General features: G+C 34.4%; 1 protein-coding gene across 15 annotated transcripts in view; it reads left to right on the plus strand.

Annotated features, from left to right (window-relative positions):
* Znf644 (zinc finger protein 644) overlaps positions 1 to 22,532 on the plus strand; it is a 94,298-nt gene that overhangs the window by 17,053 nt on the left and 54,713 nt on the right. For 14 of the 15 annotated variants that reach the window (XR_260944.2, XR_260945.2, XM_005385072.2 and 11 more), the window contains one exon: positions 8,353 to 8,413. The exons of the other annotated variant lie outside the window; for it this stretch is intronic. Coding sequence is in view for 12 of the 14 variants with exons in the window: in XM_005385072.2 (XP_005385129.1) it covers positions 8,370 to 8,413 (44 nt within the window). In the remaining 2 variants the exon portion in view is untranslated. The remainder of the gene's footprint in view (positions 1 to 8,352; positions 8,414 to 22,532) is intronic. 15 annotated transcript variants of the gene reach the window in all.

Genomic DNA, 22,532 nt, shown 5'->3' on the forward strand with positions numbered 1-22,532 from the left:
TTTCTGCTGTGATGTTTTCTTCCTTGGAGCCAGCTTACCTTAGATTCAATCCTCTGAAACTTTGAGCCAAATTAAATTTCTTTAAGTTGTGGATGTCAGATACTGTCTCTCAGAGACAGGAATACTAGTATGTTTTACTTTAAGTTTATTTTGGGAAGGGGCATTGAACTCAAGTTCTTTGCGGTAAGCTACAGCCCCCCCAGCCCTTTTTTGTTTTGAGGCGGGGTCACATTAAGTTGCTAAGTGGCCCACACTGGGTTTGAACAAAAGATTCTGCTGCTTCAGCCTCCTAGAGGGCTGGAATTTAGAGGCATGGATACCATACCTGGGTCTATTTGTATTTTTGAATCTAAAATTTGTCTCTTTAGGCAGCATATAATGGGATTTTATTTCACCCATTCTACCAGTCTGTTTTTAAGTAGTGCTTTCAATTAGTTTGCACTGAATGTAATTACTGGTAAGAGAGGATGTGCATCTGCCATTTTGGTATTGGTTTTCTGTATATTTTAAGATTTTTTTGTTGTTATTGATGTTCCCGTATTCCTCTGGTGTCTCCCTTTGTGTTTCTGTCTAATGTATTATTTAAATCCCTTGTTTTAGCCTATATATATTTTTTATTTTCTTAGTGATTACTCTGGAAATTATAATTAAAAATTGTACTTCAATCTGGTTCAGATTAATACACAAAAATCTTGCTCTGTATGGCTCCATCCTTTCCCCTTCTGTATACTCCTGCTCTCGCACAGAAGCATTCATATGCTTTTAAAATCAGGTAGGAGAAAAAGTCACAAAAAATGTACTATCTTTGATATTTACCTGTGTAGTTTACCTTTACCATGCTCCCAACTTTGCTGCCTCCCAGTTGTACCTCTTGCTCTTTTGTTAGGCAGCTACCATCCTACCTTTTATGGGGGGTCACGGTTTGTGTTTTTATCACCTAGAATATGCATAGTTGAGCTGTACTTTTTCCACTTTTTAAAAATGACATTTGTGTAAATGGATCCTAGCTGCTTTTCCAGCATTATGTTTGTGATTTCCTTTCCATTGTTGGATCTAGTTATAGTTGATTATAGTATGAATATCTCATAATTTATTCATTTGATTATTAGTGGAAATATAGGTTGTTTGCAATTTTAGGTTTTTAAGAAAAGTGCTGCCATGATTTTCCTTATACCTGTTTTTCTACTGTAAACATGTATACATTTATTTTTAGTAAATACTTACATATTTAATAGCGTGGTTATAGGGTATATATTCAATTTTAGAAGATACTCAACACTTTTTCCCAAAGCATTTGAATTTACAAATTCATCAGCAAAGTACCTTTTGTATTTCATCAATACTTTGTATTGATAATATATGTGTAAAAGTACTTCTTTGTGTTTATCTTGAGTGTGAAATTGTTGGATCTGTAAGTTTTCAGTCAAAAAAAATTTTTTTTTTTTCCCTCCGGTACCAGGAACAGAACTCATGACCTTGCGCTTGCCAGGCAGGCGCTTTGCCGCTGAGCTAAATCCCCAGCCCCTAGTTTTCAGTCAAATTTGAGATGATTTGTACATTATTTCTTCAGCAGTTTGTGTGTATGTGTAGTTAACTCTTTTCACACTTCTGAGACTTGATTTATGTCTGAATTGGACTGCCTGATACTGTCCAATCTGCCTGATCTCCAAAGTTACTTGTTTTTCTTTAGTCACTGTCTGTTCTTAGGATTGTAGTTTTATTTCCGTCTTAAAGCTCATCAGTCTTCTAATTTCTGTTGAACAGATCTGATGTTTTTTTAAAGTTTCAGTTACTGTGTTTTTCAGATTTTTCTTTTTTGTAGTTTCTGTCTGTTGTGTAAATATATTTTACTTTTTGTAATATACTGTAACTGCTTTGATTCATTATATACTGTGTCCAACATTGAGTAGTACCCAGAAACTACCTATTTGCTTGCCTCTTTACCTGAATGTGGGTTAAACTTGCCTGTTTCTTTATATATCACTTTATTTTTGCTTCAGAACTGGGCATTATAGGTATATTTTAGTGACTGGATTCTGTTAAATATTTTTTAGAATTGTTGACCTTTGTTTTAGTTAACTTGTCTGAGCTTAGAGTTGCAAACTTGGTGTGTGTAATGTTTGCAGCTACTAACCTCTATGCTAGGCTTTCAGTTGTTGCTTTTTTGTCTTGGAGTCTTGGAGGTGTCCCTGTGACTAAGTTGGTAGTTACTTGTAGATTTTGGTGGAGTTGATTGTCATATTTTGAAGCCTGCCCTACGGTTTTCTTGCTTCTGTGGATTCCATTAATTTGCATCTGTTCTGGTGGGCTTGGGCTCTGTCATCTGACATTAACCTCATAGGGCTTCGTTTCTTACTACCCAAACTACATATTTTGGGGAATCTTTTATGTTGAGAGCAGACTTACAGTATCACTCTATTTTTCAGATGCAGCATTCTTTCTTATCTCTGTTTATTTTTCCCTTGATACCTTGTACATATGTTGTTACCCAGTGGTTGGAACAAAGTTTATATTCTGAATTTTTATTAACTCCACTGTTTCTCTAAGTGCCATGCTTTTTACATTTAAAATTCTAACTGCTTTTTCCAGGCTTAAGATGTACAAGATGATTCTTTCTCCAGAGATAATTCTTGTTTGTGCCAGACACTTGAGGTGTCTGGTGTGGGATTATTTTAGTTAGATTTTGGGGATTGTGGTTTTTGTTGGTTGGCTGCCTACATGTATTCAGTGGGACTGTAGTATATGCAAGAACTCATGTACTTCTGGCTCACTAGAGTTTGGTCCTTTGGAATCGTAAATAGTGGTAAGCATATAGTATATAAATTACCCAGATTTCTGTGGCTGTGACAAAATTTCTAAGACTACCTATAGTTGGGGCTGAGGCTACAGCTCAGCAGCACAGTGCCTGCCTGGCAAGTGCAAGGTGCTGAGTTTGATTACCAGTACCCCAAAAAAAAGACTGCCTGTGGTTTTTTGTTTATAAGTGATAGTGTTCTTTTTGTGTTAATTTATTGTCATTATAACTTTTTAAATTTAAGATTTGAATTTTTCACTAAATTTATTATTTGCATATTGTGAATTTTAAATTTATTAAAGTATAATTGACATAATAAGTCATGTGTTTAAAGTTGGCAATTTTGAACAGGTTTGATAACTGCATATACCCAGAAAATCATCACCACAATGAGGATGACCATGTCTTTTACTTTCAGAATTTTCTTCATGTGTCTTAGTAATTCTTTCGTATTACTTATTTCCAGGCAATGCCATTGTGTAATCTTGGAACCTTTGTCAAAAATTATATAACCATAAATGCTTAAACTTATTTCTGGGCTGTTTTCTTCCATTGGTCTTTATATGATGTTAAACCATTACCAAGGCTGTCTTGATTACTACTGCTTTTTAGTATGTTTTGAAATCCGGAAATGTGAGATCTCTGAATTTATTATTTTTTTTTAAGATTTGTTGACGCTTTGGGGTCAGATGAAATTCCATATGAGCTTAAGGGTGTATTTTCTTGTTTCCTCAAAAAACACCATTGGGATTTTAATAAGTATTATACTTGAATCTTTTGATTAGTGTGGGTAGTACTGGCATTTTAACAATGTCTTCCAATATACAAACCCAGGATATGGTTCCATTTATTAGTGTCTTCTGTGATTTCTCTTAGCACTGTGTTGTAGTTTTTAGTATACAGTATATTGCATATTTGGTTAAATTAATGTTTACTAGTGTAAGTGGAACTGTTTCTTAATTTTCTGTTTGGATTTGTTACTGTTAGTATATAGAAATGCAACCGGTGTTTTTTCTGTCCCAGGATACTACATTATATTTTGTTGTAATTTTTCCTTAGTCTCTGTTTTGTACATGTTTCTCAGTGCTTACACAGTATTCCAATTACACTTTTTAGGTGTGAATTTAAAAACACTTCAGTGTTAATCTTCTTTATAAGATCTTCTTTAAGTGCTGTTACCAAAAGATGAAAAAAACTGGGTAATGTGGTGCATGCCTGTAATTTTAGTACTCTGGAAGGCTGAGGAGAGAAGATCCCAATTCCAGCCCAGCTTGGGCAAGTTAGTGACTTAGGGAGGTCCTGTCTCAAAGTGAAAAATAAAATAAAAGGATGGTGATGTAGCTCAGAGTGAAGGCCCTTTATTCAATCCCCAGTACCAGGGAAAAATAAAAAAGATGAAAGATAACAAGTGTTGGTAAGGACATGGGGAAAGGGGAACCCTTTTGTACTGTTGATGGGATGTATGTTAATATAGCCATTACGGAAACGAGCGTGGAGGTTCCTCAGAGCACAACAAAATAGAATTACCATGTGGTCCAGAAATTCCACTTCTGGGTTTATGTCTGAGGAGTTGAAATCATTGTGCTGAAGAGGTTTCTGCATTCCTGTATTTATTGCAATATTAATATTAATCCCAATAGCTAAGATAGGGGAGCAGTCCAACAGTCCATCTTTGTATGAGTCAGTAAAGAAAACATATAGGCAGAATGGAATACTGTTCAGTCTCAGAAGAAAGAAATTGAGTCACGAGTGGCATGTGGATAACTTTATGCTGGAGGACCTCATGCTAAGTAAAGCCAGTCCAAAATGACAAATACCACATGATCTCATTTAAATGGGGAATCTAAAAATGGTGACAGTAGAGTGGCATTTACCTAAGGCTATGTGGAGATGGAAGAGTAGATAGAGAGGGGCTGGGGATTTAGCTCAACGGCAAAGCGCCTGCCTGGCAAGTGCAAGGTCGTGAGTTTGGTTCCCGGTACCGGAGAAAAACCAAAAAAAGAAGAGTAGATAGAGAAAGGAGCAGTATTGATGAAAGGATACAAAATTTCAGGAAGAATAAGCTTTCATATTTTGTTGTGCAGAATGGTGAGGTATGATTGGAGCAAAATAAAAATCTTTTACTGAAGTTGGTTTTATATACATATGTGGTATTTGTATATAATTTTATGTTTATTGTAATGAATGCACCTGACAAATTTTACTGTTACCCATTTTTAAGCATATAATAAAGTATAGTTACATTGTTGCAACCATATATATCCATTTTTGTATTTTAACCTGCTTGGGCTGCCATAACAAAATAACAAAGAGTGAGTGGATTTAACAACAGTTGTGAAGACTGGAAGTTCAGGATCACAATATTGGTAGGTTTTACTTCTCCTGATGCCTCTTGTCCTATAGATAGCCTTTCCACTGTGTGTGCATGCCTTGTCTCCTTTCTTACATGGACCACTCATAGTAGATTAAGGCAGTATCTTTATGATCTCATTTAATTTACCTCTGAAACCTTCTTTCTTCAAATACAGTTAGATATAGGATTAGAGCTTTGGAGGGAAAGATGGAGTTTGGTTTGTAATACCTTTTATGTAGAGGTGCTTCTAATTCATTTCCTTGGAAGTTTGCCTTCATTAGCATATGAGTTTCTTATGGCTGCTTTAACAGATTACCACAACCTGGGTGGCTTAAACAAACAATAGAGATTTATTCACTCTCAGTTCTGGAGGCCAGAATTCTGACATCATTATTAATTACAGGGGAAAAAAAAATCAAAGTGTTGTTACAGCTGTTCTCCCTTGGAGGCTCTAGAAGAGTGTCGGTTTTTTGTCTTTTTTCCTGAGGCTGGTATTCCTGACTGTGATCACATTCCTCCAATCTTCAAGGCCAGCGTTTTCAAAATTTTAATTTTTATCCTATAATGATGGACTTTTCTTCTCATTGTCTCTTCCTCTGGGTGGAGTCCAATTTCTCCCTGCCTTCTTCTAACAAAGATAGATATGATTGAACCTGGGGCCTACATAGATAATCTAGGATAATCTATCTCATCCTCCCCACCACCCAATTTCTTAATCAGATTTGCAAAGACCGTAGTTTTCCTTCCTCATATAAAGTAACATACACAGCTACCAGAGATCAGGGAATGAATATATTTTATGGGGCCAGTTTTTAACCTATCAAACTCAGCAATTTGGCGTGGACTTCTAATGCTTCCACTTTCATTTATAGTGTGTAGTTAGTAAGAGGTCCCAGTGTCCAATTCTAGGCAACTTTGATGGCACTTGGTGGCAGAGAGAATATTCTGAACTCTGGAATTGCAGAAAATTCTAGGTTTGTGGTTTTCAGTGTGTGATCCTCAACATAGGAACACCATCATCTTAGGAACTTAATAATTAAGTGCAAATTCATAAGCTTCACTGTATTCCTACTAAAGCTGGGGACAGTTCCTAATAATGTGTCTTATAAATCCTTCAGGTGAATCTGATGCACACTAGGTTTGAGAACCATTTTTGTAGATTATCGACACTGTTAGTACTAAAACTATATTTGTTTCTGCTGCAACTCTTCTGCTCAAGTCTAGTACTTAAATGATTTCTGAGTCACAAACTTTGTTTTTGGTAAGGATAGAAACATTTAGTACCAAAATGTTGGTACTAATAGTGAAGTAAACTATTCACTCAATAAAAGATGGAACTGGGATGATTTTTGTCGGTTGTATTTTTACTTTGAGATAGTTATTTCATAATGTTAATTTTTCTGGGAATGATAAATAATTTTGTCTTGCAGTCTGTGTAGAAGTTAAATTCTGTGTAGAATTAAATGGGTTAGCCTGACTGTACTTGCCAATCTTCTATATCCCATACATATTTGGCATACAATACAGAATTTGAATCTCTTACTTAGCCCACATTGCTAAGCTTTTACTGTGTCTTCCGGTAAGATTGCTGAAATGAAATTAGTGAATTATTGTCCTCAATGTGTTTCTACTGTAGTTGAGAAAATATGCAAATAAACAGAAAAGGTTGATAGCTTTACCATTGCTATAGTAATTCAGAAACAGTTTTACACAGCTGAAGGAGTTAAAGGAGGATCTGCCAGAGTAGAGTGACTGAGCTAATTACTGAAGGACTAGTAAAAAGGTGTTAGCAAAGGTAAAGAGAGGTAGAAAGTAGTTATCGGTAGGTAATTATAGTTTACCTTGTGGAAAGGCATGAAAGCTGAGAATCTTGGGAGGTGGTATTCTGAGAACTGAAGAGGTTTACTTTGGTAGAAACATGGATAAGAAAGTAGTGATTGGAGATAGATAAAGCTGAGATCACTGATGAGTAGTATTGCAGAACTTAAAGCATATAAGTATATATATAGGACAACCATTATAAATTATTACTCAATTATGAGGACATATTTGAGATAAGTTAATTTAGAAGTGGAACAGTTATAGTAACCTACCTTGAGAATTGAAGACACAGTTGAGATAACAATTAATTTGGAAGTGGATCAGCTATAGTAATCTGCCTTGAGAATTGAAGTGTGGTGGTGGTGCCATTTTTGAGAATAGAGAATTCAGAGTAACACCAGACTGGTTTCAGGGAGGGGAAGGTGACATGTATTGTTTGGGGTAAGACAATACTGAATTTTCATAATTTATGAAATGTGAAATATGATTAGGTAGATTTTTGACAGGTACGTTTTCAATAGTAGAAGTCAGTTTTTACAAGATTGATGATTAAGTAGAGGGAGCAGGGGAATATTGAAGATTAAGTAGAGGGAGCAGGGGAATATCAGCACATGCTACTTTCTAGACTGATGCTTAGCATTAGTCCTTCATCAGTCTTAGATATTATTATGATTAATATTAGTACATTGTATGCTGTATTGTACCCCTTTTAAAAGCTGAAGCTTTTTGGATGTATTTTGGTTGTACATAATAATTGGTAACAACAACCTAGGGGTATGTTTTAATAATAAATGTAGTCAGCCTTCTTTATTGGTGGGTTTTGCATACATGAATTCAGCCAAGCTTGGACTTAAACTATTTAGAAAAAATAATTGTGTCTATGCTAAGTATGTACAGACTATTTTTTCTTATAATCCCTAAGCAATGCAGTGTAGCATCTATTTATATAGCATTTACATGTACTTAGTATAAGTAATCTAGAGATAATTTAAAGCATGAAAGGAATATGTGTAAGTTATGTGCAAAGATCATGCCATTTTATGTAAGGTAGTTGAGTATCTGCAGATTTTGGTAATCTTGAGGGGTTTTTGAAAAGAATTTCCCATCGATACTGAAAAATGACTACTAACTTTAATTATTGCCATTGCTATGCTGTGAAAATTAAAGTGTTATAAAAATTTTTTAAAAGACAATAAAATTTGTTCCTCAAAAAAAATACCTAGCAGTGATTTTTTCCTAAGCTAAAGTTATCATATTTTAGTTGAACACTTTTTCAGGTGTTTTATTAAGAAAATTATTTGCAGTTTTTTATTTAAAAGAAAAATGTAGTTATTTGTACTAGAAGCAAAAAATTAAACAGTGGTTTTTACATGTATCCTTTCAGGTTTGATTTAATTTCGGATGAGATTGTTCCTGCAGCAAGATGTTAGTAAGACAAAATCTAGGTAAGTACAAAATTACTTGGTTAAATGTTACATACCAGGGTAGGAATAAAATGGAAAGTTGGTTTTAAAAAATATGCCTTCAAGTCCAGAATAAGAGAATGTTTAAATAAAATACTGAAATATGTAGAGTTGACTTTTTGATAAGCTACTGACTTTGGTTTAGTTGATTTGATAAGACTGGGAAAAAAACCCCATCAAATTATGAGACTAAATTCTTAGTTTTTCTTCTTTTATGTTGAGGTTGTTTAAAGCATAGTTTCCAGTGACTGTCCTAACATGTTAAAAAATGAAGATGATGTTTGATTTAATGACAATTACTGAACCTTCGCCAGTTCAGTATAAGATTTATTGGATTATTTCATTGCTTTTCTTAGGTAATACAATATATGAGTAGTCTTTGCTTTCATAAATGTTACTTTGTTATCTATTAATGAAAGTTTCCAAATTGGTGGTTCTTTTTGTTAATACTGTGTTCAGAATTGTAAATTATTATCTTAACGTTTTTCTTGTGGGTATGTCTACTGAAGGGCTCCCCCTCCTCTAGTACCGGGAATCGAACTCATGACCTTGTGCTTGCCAGGCAGGTGTTGTGCCGCTGAGCTAAATCACCAGCCCCCTGAATGGCTTTTTAAGTGTAACATTCTAGTATGTTTTCTAAGACTGTTAACTTTGAACAAATTGAATTGTACTGTGGCATGGTGGTACACACTTGTCAGCCCAGCACACTGGGAGGCTGTGGCAGAAGAATCATTAGTTTGAGCCTAGGGAGAGCAACTTAGGGAGGGCCCTGGGTTTAGTCCCGAGTACTACCAAAATTTTTTAAAAAAAACTGAATTATGATTAGTATTTTTTGCCTGATATGTAAAATAATACATTTTGATACTATAAGCTATTGATAAATGTGTTTATTTTTGGTAAGTGAAATTATGAATTCCGGGTATAGTGTAAAAAGAGTACTTTTACAAAATTTTAGTTAACTTAGCCTTTCTCCAATCTAAGCAGATGTCTTAGTTGTCAGAAAATCTGCTAGCATCAATGTTCGTTTAAAAAAATGTGCAAGATGATAAATGCTCTAATTGAGTTATGTGTATTTAGATAATGTCTCAGTGATGTAGGCATGCTTTGAAGCAAAACTTCATTTTATTGCTAGTGTGTAATAATGACACTAGTGATACTTTAAAGAATACTGATTGTGCTGTGCATTCTGTTAAGTTTTCTCACTCCTTTATTAATTAGTGTGATACTTATTTGTAAGTGCTGTTATGTAGAAAAACATTTTCTTTTGCCTTTACAAAGAATATGTTACTTTTGTAGCATTTATTATAAAGAGCATTTGCTTGTAGATCTTCTTGAAATGGAGTTTTGGGCTTCAAGGTCTTATAGGGAATTTGTTTGCTAGTTGAATCTGCAGTGGACTCTCTCGTGTGATTATTTATAAGCTTGATAATTGCTTGTAGGATGACACTGGTTTACCTTAATGCTTGTAGGATGACACTGGTTATCAGTAATGGTTGACATTTTACTACAGTTATATATGTTCTTTTTCTTCATCAGAGTATAACTTACATATGGAAACTTGTAAAATTTAAAGTTGTTAAACTACATCTAGATGAATATACAGAACATTTCATTATGCAGCAAGTTTCTTGTGTTTTTCCCCTTTTTAGTCCAATAGCTTGTCTTGAGGTAAACATCTTTTATAAATTTAGCAACATAGATGTAGTCTTAATATTCTTGGCATTTATATATGTAGAGTTATACATACTTACATTCTCTAAGTTAACATCGTGTTTCTTGAATTTCATCCAACTCATTGTGAATATATCTATGGTTTTTTTAATTGGTGAGTAATACTCCATTGTGAACATACCATAAATTATTTATGTTCTGTCTGTAATTTTGTTTATTGGAGTTGCCAGATTTCTAGCCTTACTTGCCGACCTCTGTATACTGCTTGCTTTCTTCTATTTGTCCCTTTCCTCTAACACAGCAGATAATCATTTCATTGCAGCTGTGCCCCATGCCTAGAATTACATAAATAAACTAAGTCTGATATTTTAAGTATATATTGTAAGTCTCTGCAGCCCCCTGTCTCCGAAGTTGCCAGTGCCTTTCTCCTGGTTGTCAGCTTTTCTTCTGAAGTAATCTATTTCAAGCAATATCTTAAGAGCTTTGAGTCAGGCCTGACTACACTGTAGTTGGAGTAGGTTGTCTTTTATTAAAGTATGAGTTCTTTGGAGACACTTCCATGTCTCATTATCCTAGTAGTATAGTGCCTAGGTACTGTATGCAGTAGATGTTTGTTAAACATAGGTCAGGGAACAAATTCTCTCTCAGAAAATAGGCATCCAGAATGCTGTCTGGACTATGATAGCAGTATTTAACATTTGAGCTCCTTTTTGGTTATGGGAAGGAGCCAGTGAGGACAGTCCAGAGGCAGTGTTATAAGCATTTTGAAAGGAGAAAATGTCCTCAAAATCTTCTTTCAATCAGGCTGAAATATTGACTAGTGATATTTTTGGTTAAGTACTTAAGATGTAGTGTCATTGTTGATTTTGATAACTATTTTCAAGCAAAGGCAGTAATCTGCGTTGTGGAAATTGAAGTGTTTCCTTATTGAGCATTATTTTTCTGGCTTTTACTAGTTATTTCTTTAAATTGAAGATTTATAAAACTGTGTTAGACTAATGTAGAAGATTAGGAAGATAAGTAACATGTTAAGAAGTAAAGAAAACTTTTCCTCATTTCCCTGAGAGGAAAAAATAATGGAGGAAGAAATTGAAGAACTGTGGTTTAGAACTCTAATAACGTTTCTAATTTCTATAGCTGAGGATGCTTGCTATTTGCTGTAAAGTATTTTTGAAAAAAATTTTTATCATTAGAGATATGTAATATGATATACATGCAGTATAATTTTTAAGAAATGAAAGATTTTAAAAAGTTTAGGACATTTTGACTAGTGTTTTTCATCTGTATTTGAAATTTGGCTAGTTGGGTTGGCTATAGTAGTGACCTGGGACTTAGATACCTGAAGCCTGTTTGCCCTCTAGCAAGTTGAAAGCAAGGAAAGGTTCTTCCCCAGTGGGACCAATTTGTTGCTTTTCCTCTCTTAAGCTTCTGCTTTAGAGATTGAATACAGGGTTGGATATTGAGCACATCTTATGCTGTTCATTCATCTCCCTACAAGGGTTTTTAGACAAATTACTACTAAATATAGAACCTTGCTTTTCTTTTGTCATAGATGTGAAGTATATCCAGTTTTTTGATTTAGTAGTTTCACTTTGAGACTGCTTCATGTGAATTTACGAGATTTTAAACTAATTTTTCTCTTCGGAGGCTGATGGATATAACTCAGTTTCAGAATTCGACTCTTCATCTGAGTTGGGCCCTGAAGAAAAAAATAGAATTTTAATTAGAGGATGCCATAGGAAATAATGGGCAGAGAAGGCATAAACTAAAGCGTTTGATTTAGGCTTTAGAAATCATTTCATAAAACAGTTTAATCTAACTGGATATTCGTATTGACAAGTTAAGTGGCATTCTCTTAAATACACTGAAGTTTATATTTTACTACAGGTTAGGAATTCATTGTTTGACTATTTCTTATTCTTTTTCAAATTATTTAAATAAATGATTTTGAAAGTATCAAGAAGTAATACTTTGAAAGTCTCTATACTGATATTAATTTAATTATTTCTTCATTACACTTAAGACTGTGAGGTTCATAAAAAGTGACTGGGCTTGAAATTAGGAAAGTAATTGCAAAACTAGAATTAGAAACTAAATCTTCTATCTATAGTTCATTTGAGATGACTGTTAGAACTGGTATTTTAAACATTTTCAGGTCTAGTTTAGCTGAAAACTATGGGCCTCCTCCCTGTCAGATGATTGGTACTTAGTAAAGATTCGTTTAATGTTGTATGAATTGGTTAATAGTGTAATTAAACTGGTTTTAGCTCATACTTGAAACAGTATTAGTTATAGTCTTTGTAGTTACAATCAAGTGTGGTTAGTGTTGTGTGATTGTCTATGTTCTTAGAAGGGAAAGGCACTGTGTTTTATATATTAATATATATTCAATTGTGTAGGGTAACACTTTATTCATAGTAGACATGCAGTAAATATTTATTGGAAATTTGGAACTATAAGCTTCCCAGAAATGACAAACTGAAATTTGGAGGAAGTGTTGATAATTTATCTCAGTAAAAATTTGTGGAAGGAGAAACAACACACTGCAAAAATTGAGAAGCAAAAGGGAAAATTTGGTGAAACAAAAACGTTTTGGGTATAGAGCTCAGTATGGGGCTTGGGATATAGCTCAGTGGCACAAGCACCTGCCTGGCAAGGACAAGGTCCTGAGTTTGATTCCCAGTACCAAAAAAAGAAAATAGTATAGAGTTCACTGTGAGATATGGATGGGGGAGTGGCTAGGGTGAAGTTAAGACTAGAGAAGAAGCCTGGATCCATTTTATTGAAACGTGCAAACCACTTAAAGATGTTAACAGATTGAAGAGAAACTGTTGAAGGTGTTTAAATGTGAGGAAATGGTGTGATTATATCTGGGTTTTTTTTTTTTTTTTTTGGTTATTTGGTTGTTTATTTAGGTGTTTTGTTTTGTTTGGGTACTGGGAATTGAACTCAAGACCTTGCGCTTGCCAGGCAGACGCTTATGCCACTGAGCTATATCCCCGGCCCTTAGTTTTGCTTTATGTTTGATATTGAAACCAGAAATATGTGCATGCTCACAGTAAACACATGCTCTAGTGCTGAGCTCTATCCCCACCCCACATTTGTGTTTTATCAAAAAAACCTAATCAAGATGGTGAATATTTAATAAGAAATGAATGTGTGAGATAGAAGATTTAATGCTGATGATCACTTTGCAGTTTGAGACTCTCGTGTTTAACTGCCACCTGACATTTTGAATTATATGTCCTGAGCTACTTCTAGCTCATTGTAAAATTTAGCTCTATGCTCTCCAAACCACAGTGCCTCTCTGTGAAAACAGCATCACTGCCCAGGCTGGAACTGTGAATTATTCAACTTTCTCCTTGCACTCCTTCTCCCTGATTCCATTATAATTAATCATTAAACTGATCTTACTCTCGAATTAACAAGAGTTAATGCCATTAGTGAAAAATTACACTATTGTTAGCAAGAGTCTTACAAAAAATATTATAAAAGCTTAAAAAAGTATTAAATGACCAGGTATGGTGGTGTGCACTTGTAATCCTGGCACTTGGGAGGCTGAGGCAGGAGGATCGCCACAAGTTCAGAACCAGCCTGGGCTACCTAGTCAGATTAAGTCCACCCTAAACTACATAGTGAAAACCTGTCTCAAAAAAAAGGTGTATTAAATGTATTATATCTTGGGTTTATGTTAATAATATCTAATATATAGTAGTTGGATATCAATTTTGATAATACAAACATTCTGTATCCTGAATAACAAAATTAGGTTGAAATGATCCTAAAGTCTTTAGAATAATCATGTTTCACTAAGTCAGCAGGGTAAAGGTTTACGTGAGGGCAAGATTTTATCTACCTTGTTACCCATTGTATATGCACTCTATAGAGCAGTTTTTGCACAGTGGTCCTCAATAAATGTTTGTTGGATAATCAGTATTGACACAATACTTTAATGTCTAATCAAATTTCATCTTTAACAGTAGTAGCAGATTTAAGTTTTAAGGTTGTTAAAAAGGATTTTATTCTCAATTTAAAGGGTTGTACTTTTATTTTTCCCCCTTAAATAATCCTGTGACAGTTTATATTTATACTGCCTTCCTTCAGTATGCTTCCTTTCTAACAAATGCATTGCTGTACTCAGAACATTTTCATTGATATTTATGAAACACATCTTTCAATAAAACCAACTTGGACATTTTTTCATGTATTCTGATATCGTCATGTCCAAACTGGTTTCAAAACCATTTTTCTTGCTAATGTCGTTCACCACTCTGTTGTCTTCAGGATCAAAATATCTCTAAATATTTACATTGTGTATTAGTGAGGTTTTCTCTTGCTAAGACAAAGTACATGACATCCACAATTTAAAGAAGTAGAGTTTAATCATGGTGGAAGGACATGGCAGAGCAAGATGCTTGTTAGTTCATGGTGGCTGGGAAGCAGAAGTAGGGGAAGGGGCCAGGGATCAGATTATAGTAGCCAAGGTCATGCCTCGGTGGTCTACTCAGAAACACTCAGAAGTATCCTTTACTAATCTGCTAGGTATTTCTTAATTCAGTCAGCTTGACACAACATAATTAATGGTCATTTTGTTTACTTTCTGTCTTAAAGATTATCAGTTTCTGTCTTTGGTTTTTTATTTTGTCAATATAACATGTTTTATTCCCCCTGCTTTCTCTCATTACTATGAATTTTTTTGTGTAATCTGTGGCATCCATGTGTTTTTTTTTTTTTTTTTTTGTCTTTTTGAGACAGGGTCTCGATATACAGTTCAGGCTGGCCTTGAGCTCACTTTGTAGCCCAGGATGGTCTCGAACTCACAAATGATCCTCCTGCCTCAGCCTCCCTAGTGCTGGGATTACAGGCTTGCGCCACCACGCCCGGCGAGTGGCATCCATGTGTGGATGACTTCTGTATCCTCACTTCATTTGTTTGAAACTGTTTGATTCAACTTTTTAGAGAGTTACTTTAATTCACCAGGAAGTTATTTTCTCTCAGTATCTGTATAGTGCTTGTAAACTGAACCATGTATTAACTGAATGGCTTAAAAATATGGCAAGATAAGACACTAAATATTGATACCTCCTGTAATACTCTCTGTTTATAGGCACATGTTTTTTGACTGAATGATTAGAAACTAAAATTGTAATAACCTTAGATTTTTTTTTTTCACAGAGGTTTGTGTAATGTTTTTCTTTTTACACTTTACAAGCTCTCAGGTGTTTTTGCCTGATTAAAAAAGCAAAACCAGATAAACCCAGCTTATTTCATTTAACATTTATATAGTGCTGGGCTGGGGATTTAGCTCAGCGGCAAAAGTGCCTGCCTGGCAAGCACAAGGTCGTGAGTTCGGTTCCCAGTACCGGAGAAAAACCAGAAAAACATTTATATAGTGCTTACTATATACCAGGCAGCACTGTTAATATTTTATAAATATTAGCTCATAGTTTAGCAGTGAAAGGACTAGAATTGGAATCAGGGTAATTTGGTGTCCAATTGTGCTCTTAAAGATTATTATATCAGAACAATACATAATTTAGCTCTAAAGTAACAAAAACCACAAATAAAACGTATAATTATACATACACTGATCTCTTTTATATTCTTAACTATTGGATCCTTTCCCTCATACTTGGGAAAATAGATAGATACAATATTGGTCCCCATCCATATCTACTTATAATCCCCCACCCCAATTTTAAGTACAGTGTCTTATATACAATGAATGATCAAAATTATGGTGAATGTTTAAATATTACAGTAAAAGATGCATTACATCAATTCCTTCAAAATATTTCCCTTTTGCTTCACACACAGTTATCCCATCATTATTGCCACTGTCTTTGTTTCTTTTTTAGAGAAGGTCTTCTTATGTAGTACAGGCTGGGCTTGAAGTCAGTATGTAGTCCAGGGTGGCCTCAAACTCACCATGTAGCCCACACTGGCCTCGAACTCACCACAGTCATCCTGCCTCGATCTTCCCAAGTGCTGGGATTGCAGGCATGAGCCACCATGCCCAACACTGCCACTTTCTGAAGCAGTTCTGGAATCAAGGTATGATTAAAAAAAAATACAGTGAATGCTGCTCCCAGTGCAATCTTGTGGAAAAGCAGCCTCATGAAGATACTACAGTATGTCCTCATCTACCTTTTTCACCACATCTGTCACTTCCCCAAAGTCAAAATGACTACGAAATGTAAACATTTTGTATCAGTTCAGGGCACTGAGGCAGCCACATCTCAGCACAATTGAAGACATAAAAGAGTAGTTCCAGAACTACTTCAGAAAGTGGCAAGAAAAATGGGATAAGTATGTTTAAGTGAGGGAGAGTATTTTGAGAGGGATTCATAGCAATGGGTCTTTCACAACAATACGTTTTATGTAAGCACACTGTATTTTTTTTTTTTTTCATCATATCTTGTAAGCAGAATCATACAGTATTCATTTTGGGGAAATTGGGTTATTTTACTTAGCACAATATCCTTGAAGTTCATTTTGTAGCATTTTGCCAAATTTTCTTCCTTTTTAATGCTACATAATATTCCATTTACATATATCTCACATTTTATTTATCTTTTATACACTGTTGGACACATTGTTTACTAATCTAGTTTGGATAATGCTCATAATCTAGTTATGACTAATGTTCCTGTAAATGTGGATGACCATCTCTTTGAGACCCTGTTTTCTGTTCTTTGGGTATACACTCAGAAGTGGAATTGCTAGATTAATATGATAACTGTATTTTTATTTTTCAGAGAAACCATCACACTGATTTCTATAGTGGCTGTATGATTTGACATTCCAACCAGCAGTACACAGATGCTCCTATTTTTCTACATCCTCACCAATCCATACTTGATATTTTTAAAAAAATAGTAGCCACCCTGCTGGGTGTAAGATGATACTGTATTGTGTATTTGCTTTTATTTGTTTAACATTGGTCTCTCTATGTTGTTCAGGCTTGTCTCAAACTCCTGGACTCATATTATCATCCTGCCTCAGCATCTCAAGTACTGAGAAACAGACATGCACTACTATACCAGCTTTTGTGGTGATTTTGATTTCCATTTCCCTGATAGTTAGTGATGTATCTCTTTTTGTATACTTGTTGGCCAAGACTTTTAAACATTTTTAAGTTAGGTCACTTGTGTTTCTGTTTTTGAGTTGTACAAATTCTCTGTGTATTCTGAATATAAATCCCTTATGAAATACATGATTTGCAAGTATTTTCTCCCATTCTGTGTTGTCTTTTTACTTTGCTTAGGTTGTCTTTTGTTCCACAAAATTTAGTTTTCACTAAGTCCAGTTTGTTTTTTCTTTTATTGTCTATGCCTTTAATATCATATATAAGAAATCACTGCAGAAACCAGTGTCAAGAAGCATTTGGTCTGTATTCAAAGAGTTATGTAGTTTTAGATCTTATATTTTGATCTTTATCCACATTGAGTCAATTTTTGTGTAAAGTATTGGGTTTGGGTCCAACCTACGTCTTTTGCACGTGGATATTTAGCTCTCTTTAGCACTGTTGGTGGAAGAGACTATCCTTTCCCCCATCTTTCCAGCGTTTTCAGAGACCATTTGACAGTAAACGTATAGGTTTATTTTTGTGCTCTAATCCTTGAATATATTTCCATTTATTTATGTCTTCTTTAGTTTCTTTCAGTAATACTTTCTAATTTTCACTGTACAAGTCATTTTTTTAGTGCCTTGGTTAATATAACCCATAAGTATTCTTTTTGGTATTGTGTTAAATGAAATTTTCTTTTTGATTGGTCATTTTTAGTTTATAGAAATGCCGCTAATTTTTGTTCGTTGGCTTTATATCCTGCTACTTTTGGGGATTCATTTATTACCTGTAACTTTTTGTGGAACCTTCAGGATATTTACATAGGGTCATAATGTCGGCAAATAGATAATTTTGCTTCTCTCTTTCCAGTTTGGGTGCATTTTATTTTTTACCTGATTATTGTAGCTAGAACTTCCAGTAATATATTGAATAGAAATTGTGAGAATGGACATTTTTATCTTACATTTTTATTATGTTGAGATAGTTTCCTTCTGTTCCTGATAGGTGTGACATGATAGAATTGTGGTCTTGGTTTGCATTTCTCTGATGATTAGTAATGTTGAGCATTTTTTAATATACTCATATATTGGTCGTTTGTATATCATCTTTGGAGAAGTATCCATTCAGATCTTCTGCCCAGTTTTTTAAAAATTAGGTTGTTTGAAGTTTTTTGTTTTTCATTTGTAAGTTTTTAATATACTTTGGATGTTAGCCTTTTATCAGCTACATGATTTGAAAATATTTTTTCCTGTTGCATAGGTTGACTTTTCATTCTCTTGATTCCTGTGAAGCACAAAAGTTTTAAAGTTTAATATAATATAATTTCTCTGTTTTCACATTTGTTGCTGTGCTTTTGGTATCATATCCAAGAAATTATTGCCAACTCCACTGTTAGGATGTTTTCCCCACTTTATTTTGATGTATCCCCTGTTAATTTTATTTTGTTTACTTTTAGGTCTTTGATGGATTTTCAGGTTTTGTATATGCAGGATTTTTTCCCTTTGGTAGGATTTTTTTAAAATTTGGGATCTATTTCATTTTAGGATGGGTTTTTTTATTTCTGCAAAAATGTCATTGGGTTTCTATGAGGGATTGCATTGAATCTGGATTTTTTTCTTATTGTATTGGTGTCTTCAACCCTAGGGGAGATAACAGTAAATTTTTAGAAAAGGGGCATTATCAGGATGTGTAACACCCATATTTATTTTTTAGGAGTACTACTTTTGAATTATTAATTTTAATTTTACGAGTTTTATTATATTAAACAGTGTGTACTTAACAGAAAAATAAAATTTACATTTTTAATATGTAATGAGTGTGTAGGATAAACATCACCATTTTCAACATCAACTGTTTATCTGCTTACAAGATCTAAAAAAAATAGCAGAAATAAATTCCAGTGTGAACAACAAAGAAAATAAAAGCAAAACTCTACCACAGAAATAAACCTTGCTTTAGTTATCACACCTAAGTCAGTCTTCACACATGACAACAGCATGTTCCATACACAAGTCTTGCTCACACTGACAGCAGATGTGTTTAGCTTTCCTTTCTTTTTTGGCCAGCCAGACTTGGCACCTCTCTGGTCTTCTCTTGTATCAGGAACTTCATGTTATCAGTGTACACTTACCAGGAAAGTGAAATTGCAATAATATAAAATATTAAATATATAAGGAGTGTTTAGAATAAACATCAACATTTTCTACATCAACTGCTTGTTTGCTTACTAAATCTAAAAATAACAACATAAATAAATTTTTATCTGGCCTATAATACAGCTTTACCACAAAAATAATCTTTACTTCAGTTATAACACATACAGCAGTTTTCACATGTGAGAACAGCACATTCCATACACAGGTATTGCTTACACTGGTAGCATGCGGTTTTTTGTTTTTTTTTTTTTCTGTCTTTGGTAGGATGCACTTGACATCTTGCTGGTCTTCCTGTGTTCTTAGGAGGTTTTTGTGATATTTCACCTGTCTGTTCTCCAGTCTGCTCCAGAATTCTTTCATAGAGTTCTTTGAGCAGAAACATATTGTTCTTCCTCTGTTGTAATTGGTCATTTTTTCATTTCCATTCCCAATTCTCTAAGAAAATGTCTCCATATTTTGTGCTTGTTATTTTCTTTGTAAACTGTGACTATTTATGCCTGACATATTTAGGCTCCGGTAAAGCACAACTGTTGACCAATGCTTCGTGTTTTAAGTGACATCATAGTTGCTGCATAACTCAACAATATCTACTCCGGCTGGCTTTCATTTTATTGTAAAATGTGACCATTTCTGGCATCATTTGTGTTGAGGATTCACTATCAATCCTTTTTTTCTGGTATTGGGAATTGAACTCAGGACCTTGCACTTAGCAGATAGGCGCTGTGCCCCTGAGCTGTATCCTTGGCCCCAATCCTTTTGTTTGTTTGTTTGCTTTTTTGAGACAAGGACTCCCCTACATAGTCCGAGTTAGCCTTAAACCCACAGGATCCTCCTGACTCAGTCTCCTGAGTGCTGGGATTATAGGCGTGTACCACCACATACAATTTCACCATCAATCTTATCATCATGGTGCATTACTGTTTTTTTTTTTTTTTTTTTTTTAAGGAGAAATCCAAACTCAGGACCTTGTGCTTGTCAGGCAGATGCCGCTGAACCATACCCCTGACTCCCATCCTAGTATATTATTGACTATCAATGCTACTTTGTTTTTCTTCACCATATAGGAAGCCAGTGTTATGTAGTTTTGAAATCCAAAGATTGTACTATACATTTCTGTATTGTAAACTTGGAATACTTTTTCCAGAATCTCCACTTCGTTCTTGTGAATAGTTCAACTGGTGGTTTTGGTTTTCTTCTTTTTTTTTGGTCAAATATGACAGTTGGGTTACTTTTTGGAATAGGTGTTACAAGTCTGTTCACAATGTCACACAATTTATTACTGTGTGAATAGAGACCTGGTAGCTGAGTTGCAGGATAAATTTCTAAATTCAAGGTGTAAAATGTCTTTGCATCTACCAGGCAATATTTGGAAAGTTTATTTGACATATATTGCCAAAATCTTCAACAACCACAAAATAATGCAAGTTGTCTGTCAGTTGTCATATATTTAGGTGGAATATAAATTGCCCCACAGTTCAGAACAAAGCTTTCAAAAAATCAGCAAATGCCAGCAAAATTGTTGGATTTTCTTTCTTATTTATTTTCTTGGTGTAAATTTTTGGCATCAAAAAGTTACACAATTTTGAAAGAAACCAAATATCTTGAGTGTCATTATTGTTCTAAAAATCTGAATGCCATATTTGTCACTTCTTCATAAATCCTTTAGATTAGAATGATAAAGTCCTGCTATGAAGCCTTTTAGTTTAGATAGTGAGATGTCATGATAGATACTGAGATGTCATGATAAATATATTGATACATATAGAATGTTTTACTTGTATATTTCATCATTAGTGTATTTCAAAGCCTTTTACAGCATGTTGTCCATTACAAATGATTTCCAACATTGAATTGCACTGTTCACATTCTGTGTAATAGGTTTCACCCCTGGCAAGAGCCAGTAAGATTTTTTTTGTAAAATTTTTAAAATTAATTTTATTGGTACATTTTTAGATATGCATAATGGTAACATTCATCATATGGAATTTGTACCTGTACATGTTATATTTTGATTCTTCTTTTTTCCCCTTTCTCTTTCCTTCAGACCCTCCTCTCCTCATTTAGAAAAGCTTTGTTTCCATTTTTTATTATCTTTTTCCTCTTCTCCCCCTTCTTTTCCCCCCTCTCCCTTCCCTACATCCCCTTCCTATTTGTCTTCCAATTTCACAGTATCTGCTACATTTTGGTCTTTATTTACACTCTTAGTTTCTCATGCCAGAGAAATAATGTGGTATTTAAATGTGTGTCTGATTTATCTGGTTTATTTCACTTGAGAGTATGGTCTCAAGGTGCATCCATTTACCTGGAAATGTCTCAAGTTTATCCTTCTTTATGGTAGAGCAGTACTTAATTGTATACAAAAACCACATCTTCTTTATCTATGCATCAGATGATGGTCATTTGGGCTGTTTCCAGGATTTAGTTATTACAAACCATGCTACTGTAAACATAGGTGTGCCACTATAAACATATTACTGTGGTATGATGCTTTTATTCTTTTGGGAAGATACCAAGACGGGGAAAAGCTAGGTCAAATGGAGCCTTTAGTTTTAATTTTTTGAGGGATCTCCATACTGATTTCCACAGTGGTTTCACCAATCTACACTCCTACCAGCAGCCCCACCAGCATTTGTTATTGGTTGATTTCTTGATAATAACCATTCTTTCGGAGTGAGATAGAGTTGCAGCATTGTTTTAATTTGCATCTCTCAAATGACTAGTTATGGTGAACAGTTTTTCATGTATTTGCCATTTGTGCTTCTTCATCTGAGAAGTGTATTCATTTCAGATGCCCATTTTTGGATTGGGTCTTTGGGGACGTCTGATTTATTTGAGTTTTTTATACATTCTAGATAGTCCTTTGACTGAGGAACAGACAGCAAAATTTTTTCCCATTCTGTGTGTTGTCTCATCACTCTCTTGATGAATTCTTTTTTTAACTGTGGAAAAAGCTTTTTAATATGATGAGATCCCAGTTGATTGTTTCTCATATTTCCTGTGCTATCATGTTTTGTTCGTAAAGTCTTTGCTTACCCCTGTGTAAGCAAGAATTCTAGCTTTTCTATCTTCTAGCAGATTTAGTGTTTCTGTTGTTTTTTTTTTTTAAATTTTTTTTATTTTATTTTAAAGATAAAAGGAGGGAAACATTAACAGACATACAACATTTTACAACATATCACAAGCACAGTACAGACAATACAGAGTT

This window comes from Chinchilla lanigera, unplaced genomic scaffold (genome assembly GCF_000276665.1).
Source record: "Chinchilla lanigera isolate Chin_1 unplaced genomic scaffold, ChiLan1.0 scaffold00022, whole genome shotgun sequence".
Taxonomy (NCBI): Eukaryota; Metazoa; Chordata; class Mammalia; order Rodentia; family Chinchillidae; genus Chinchilla; species Chinchilla lanigera.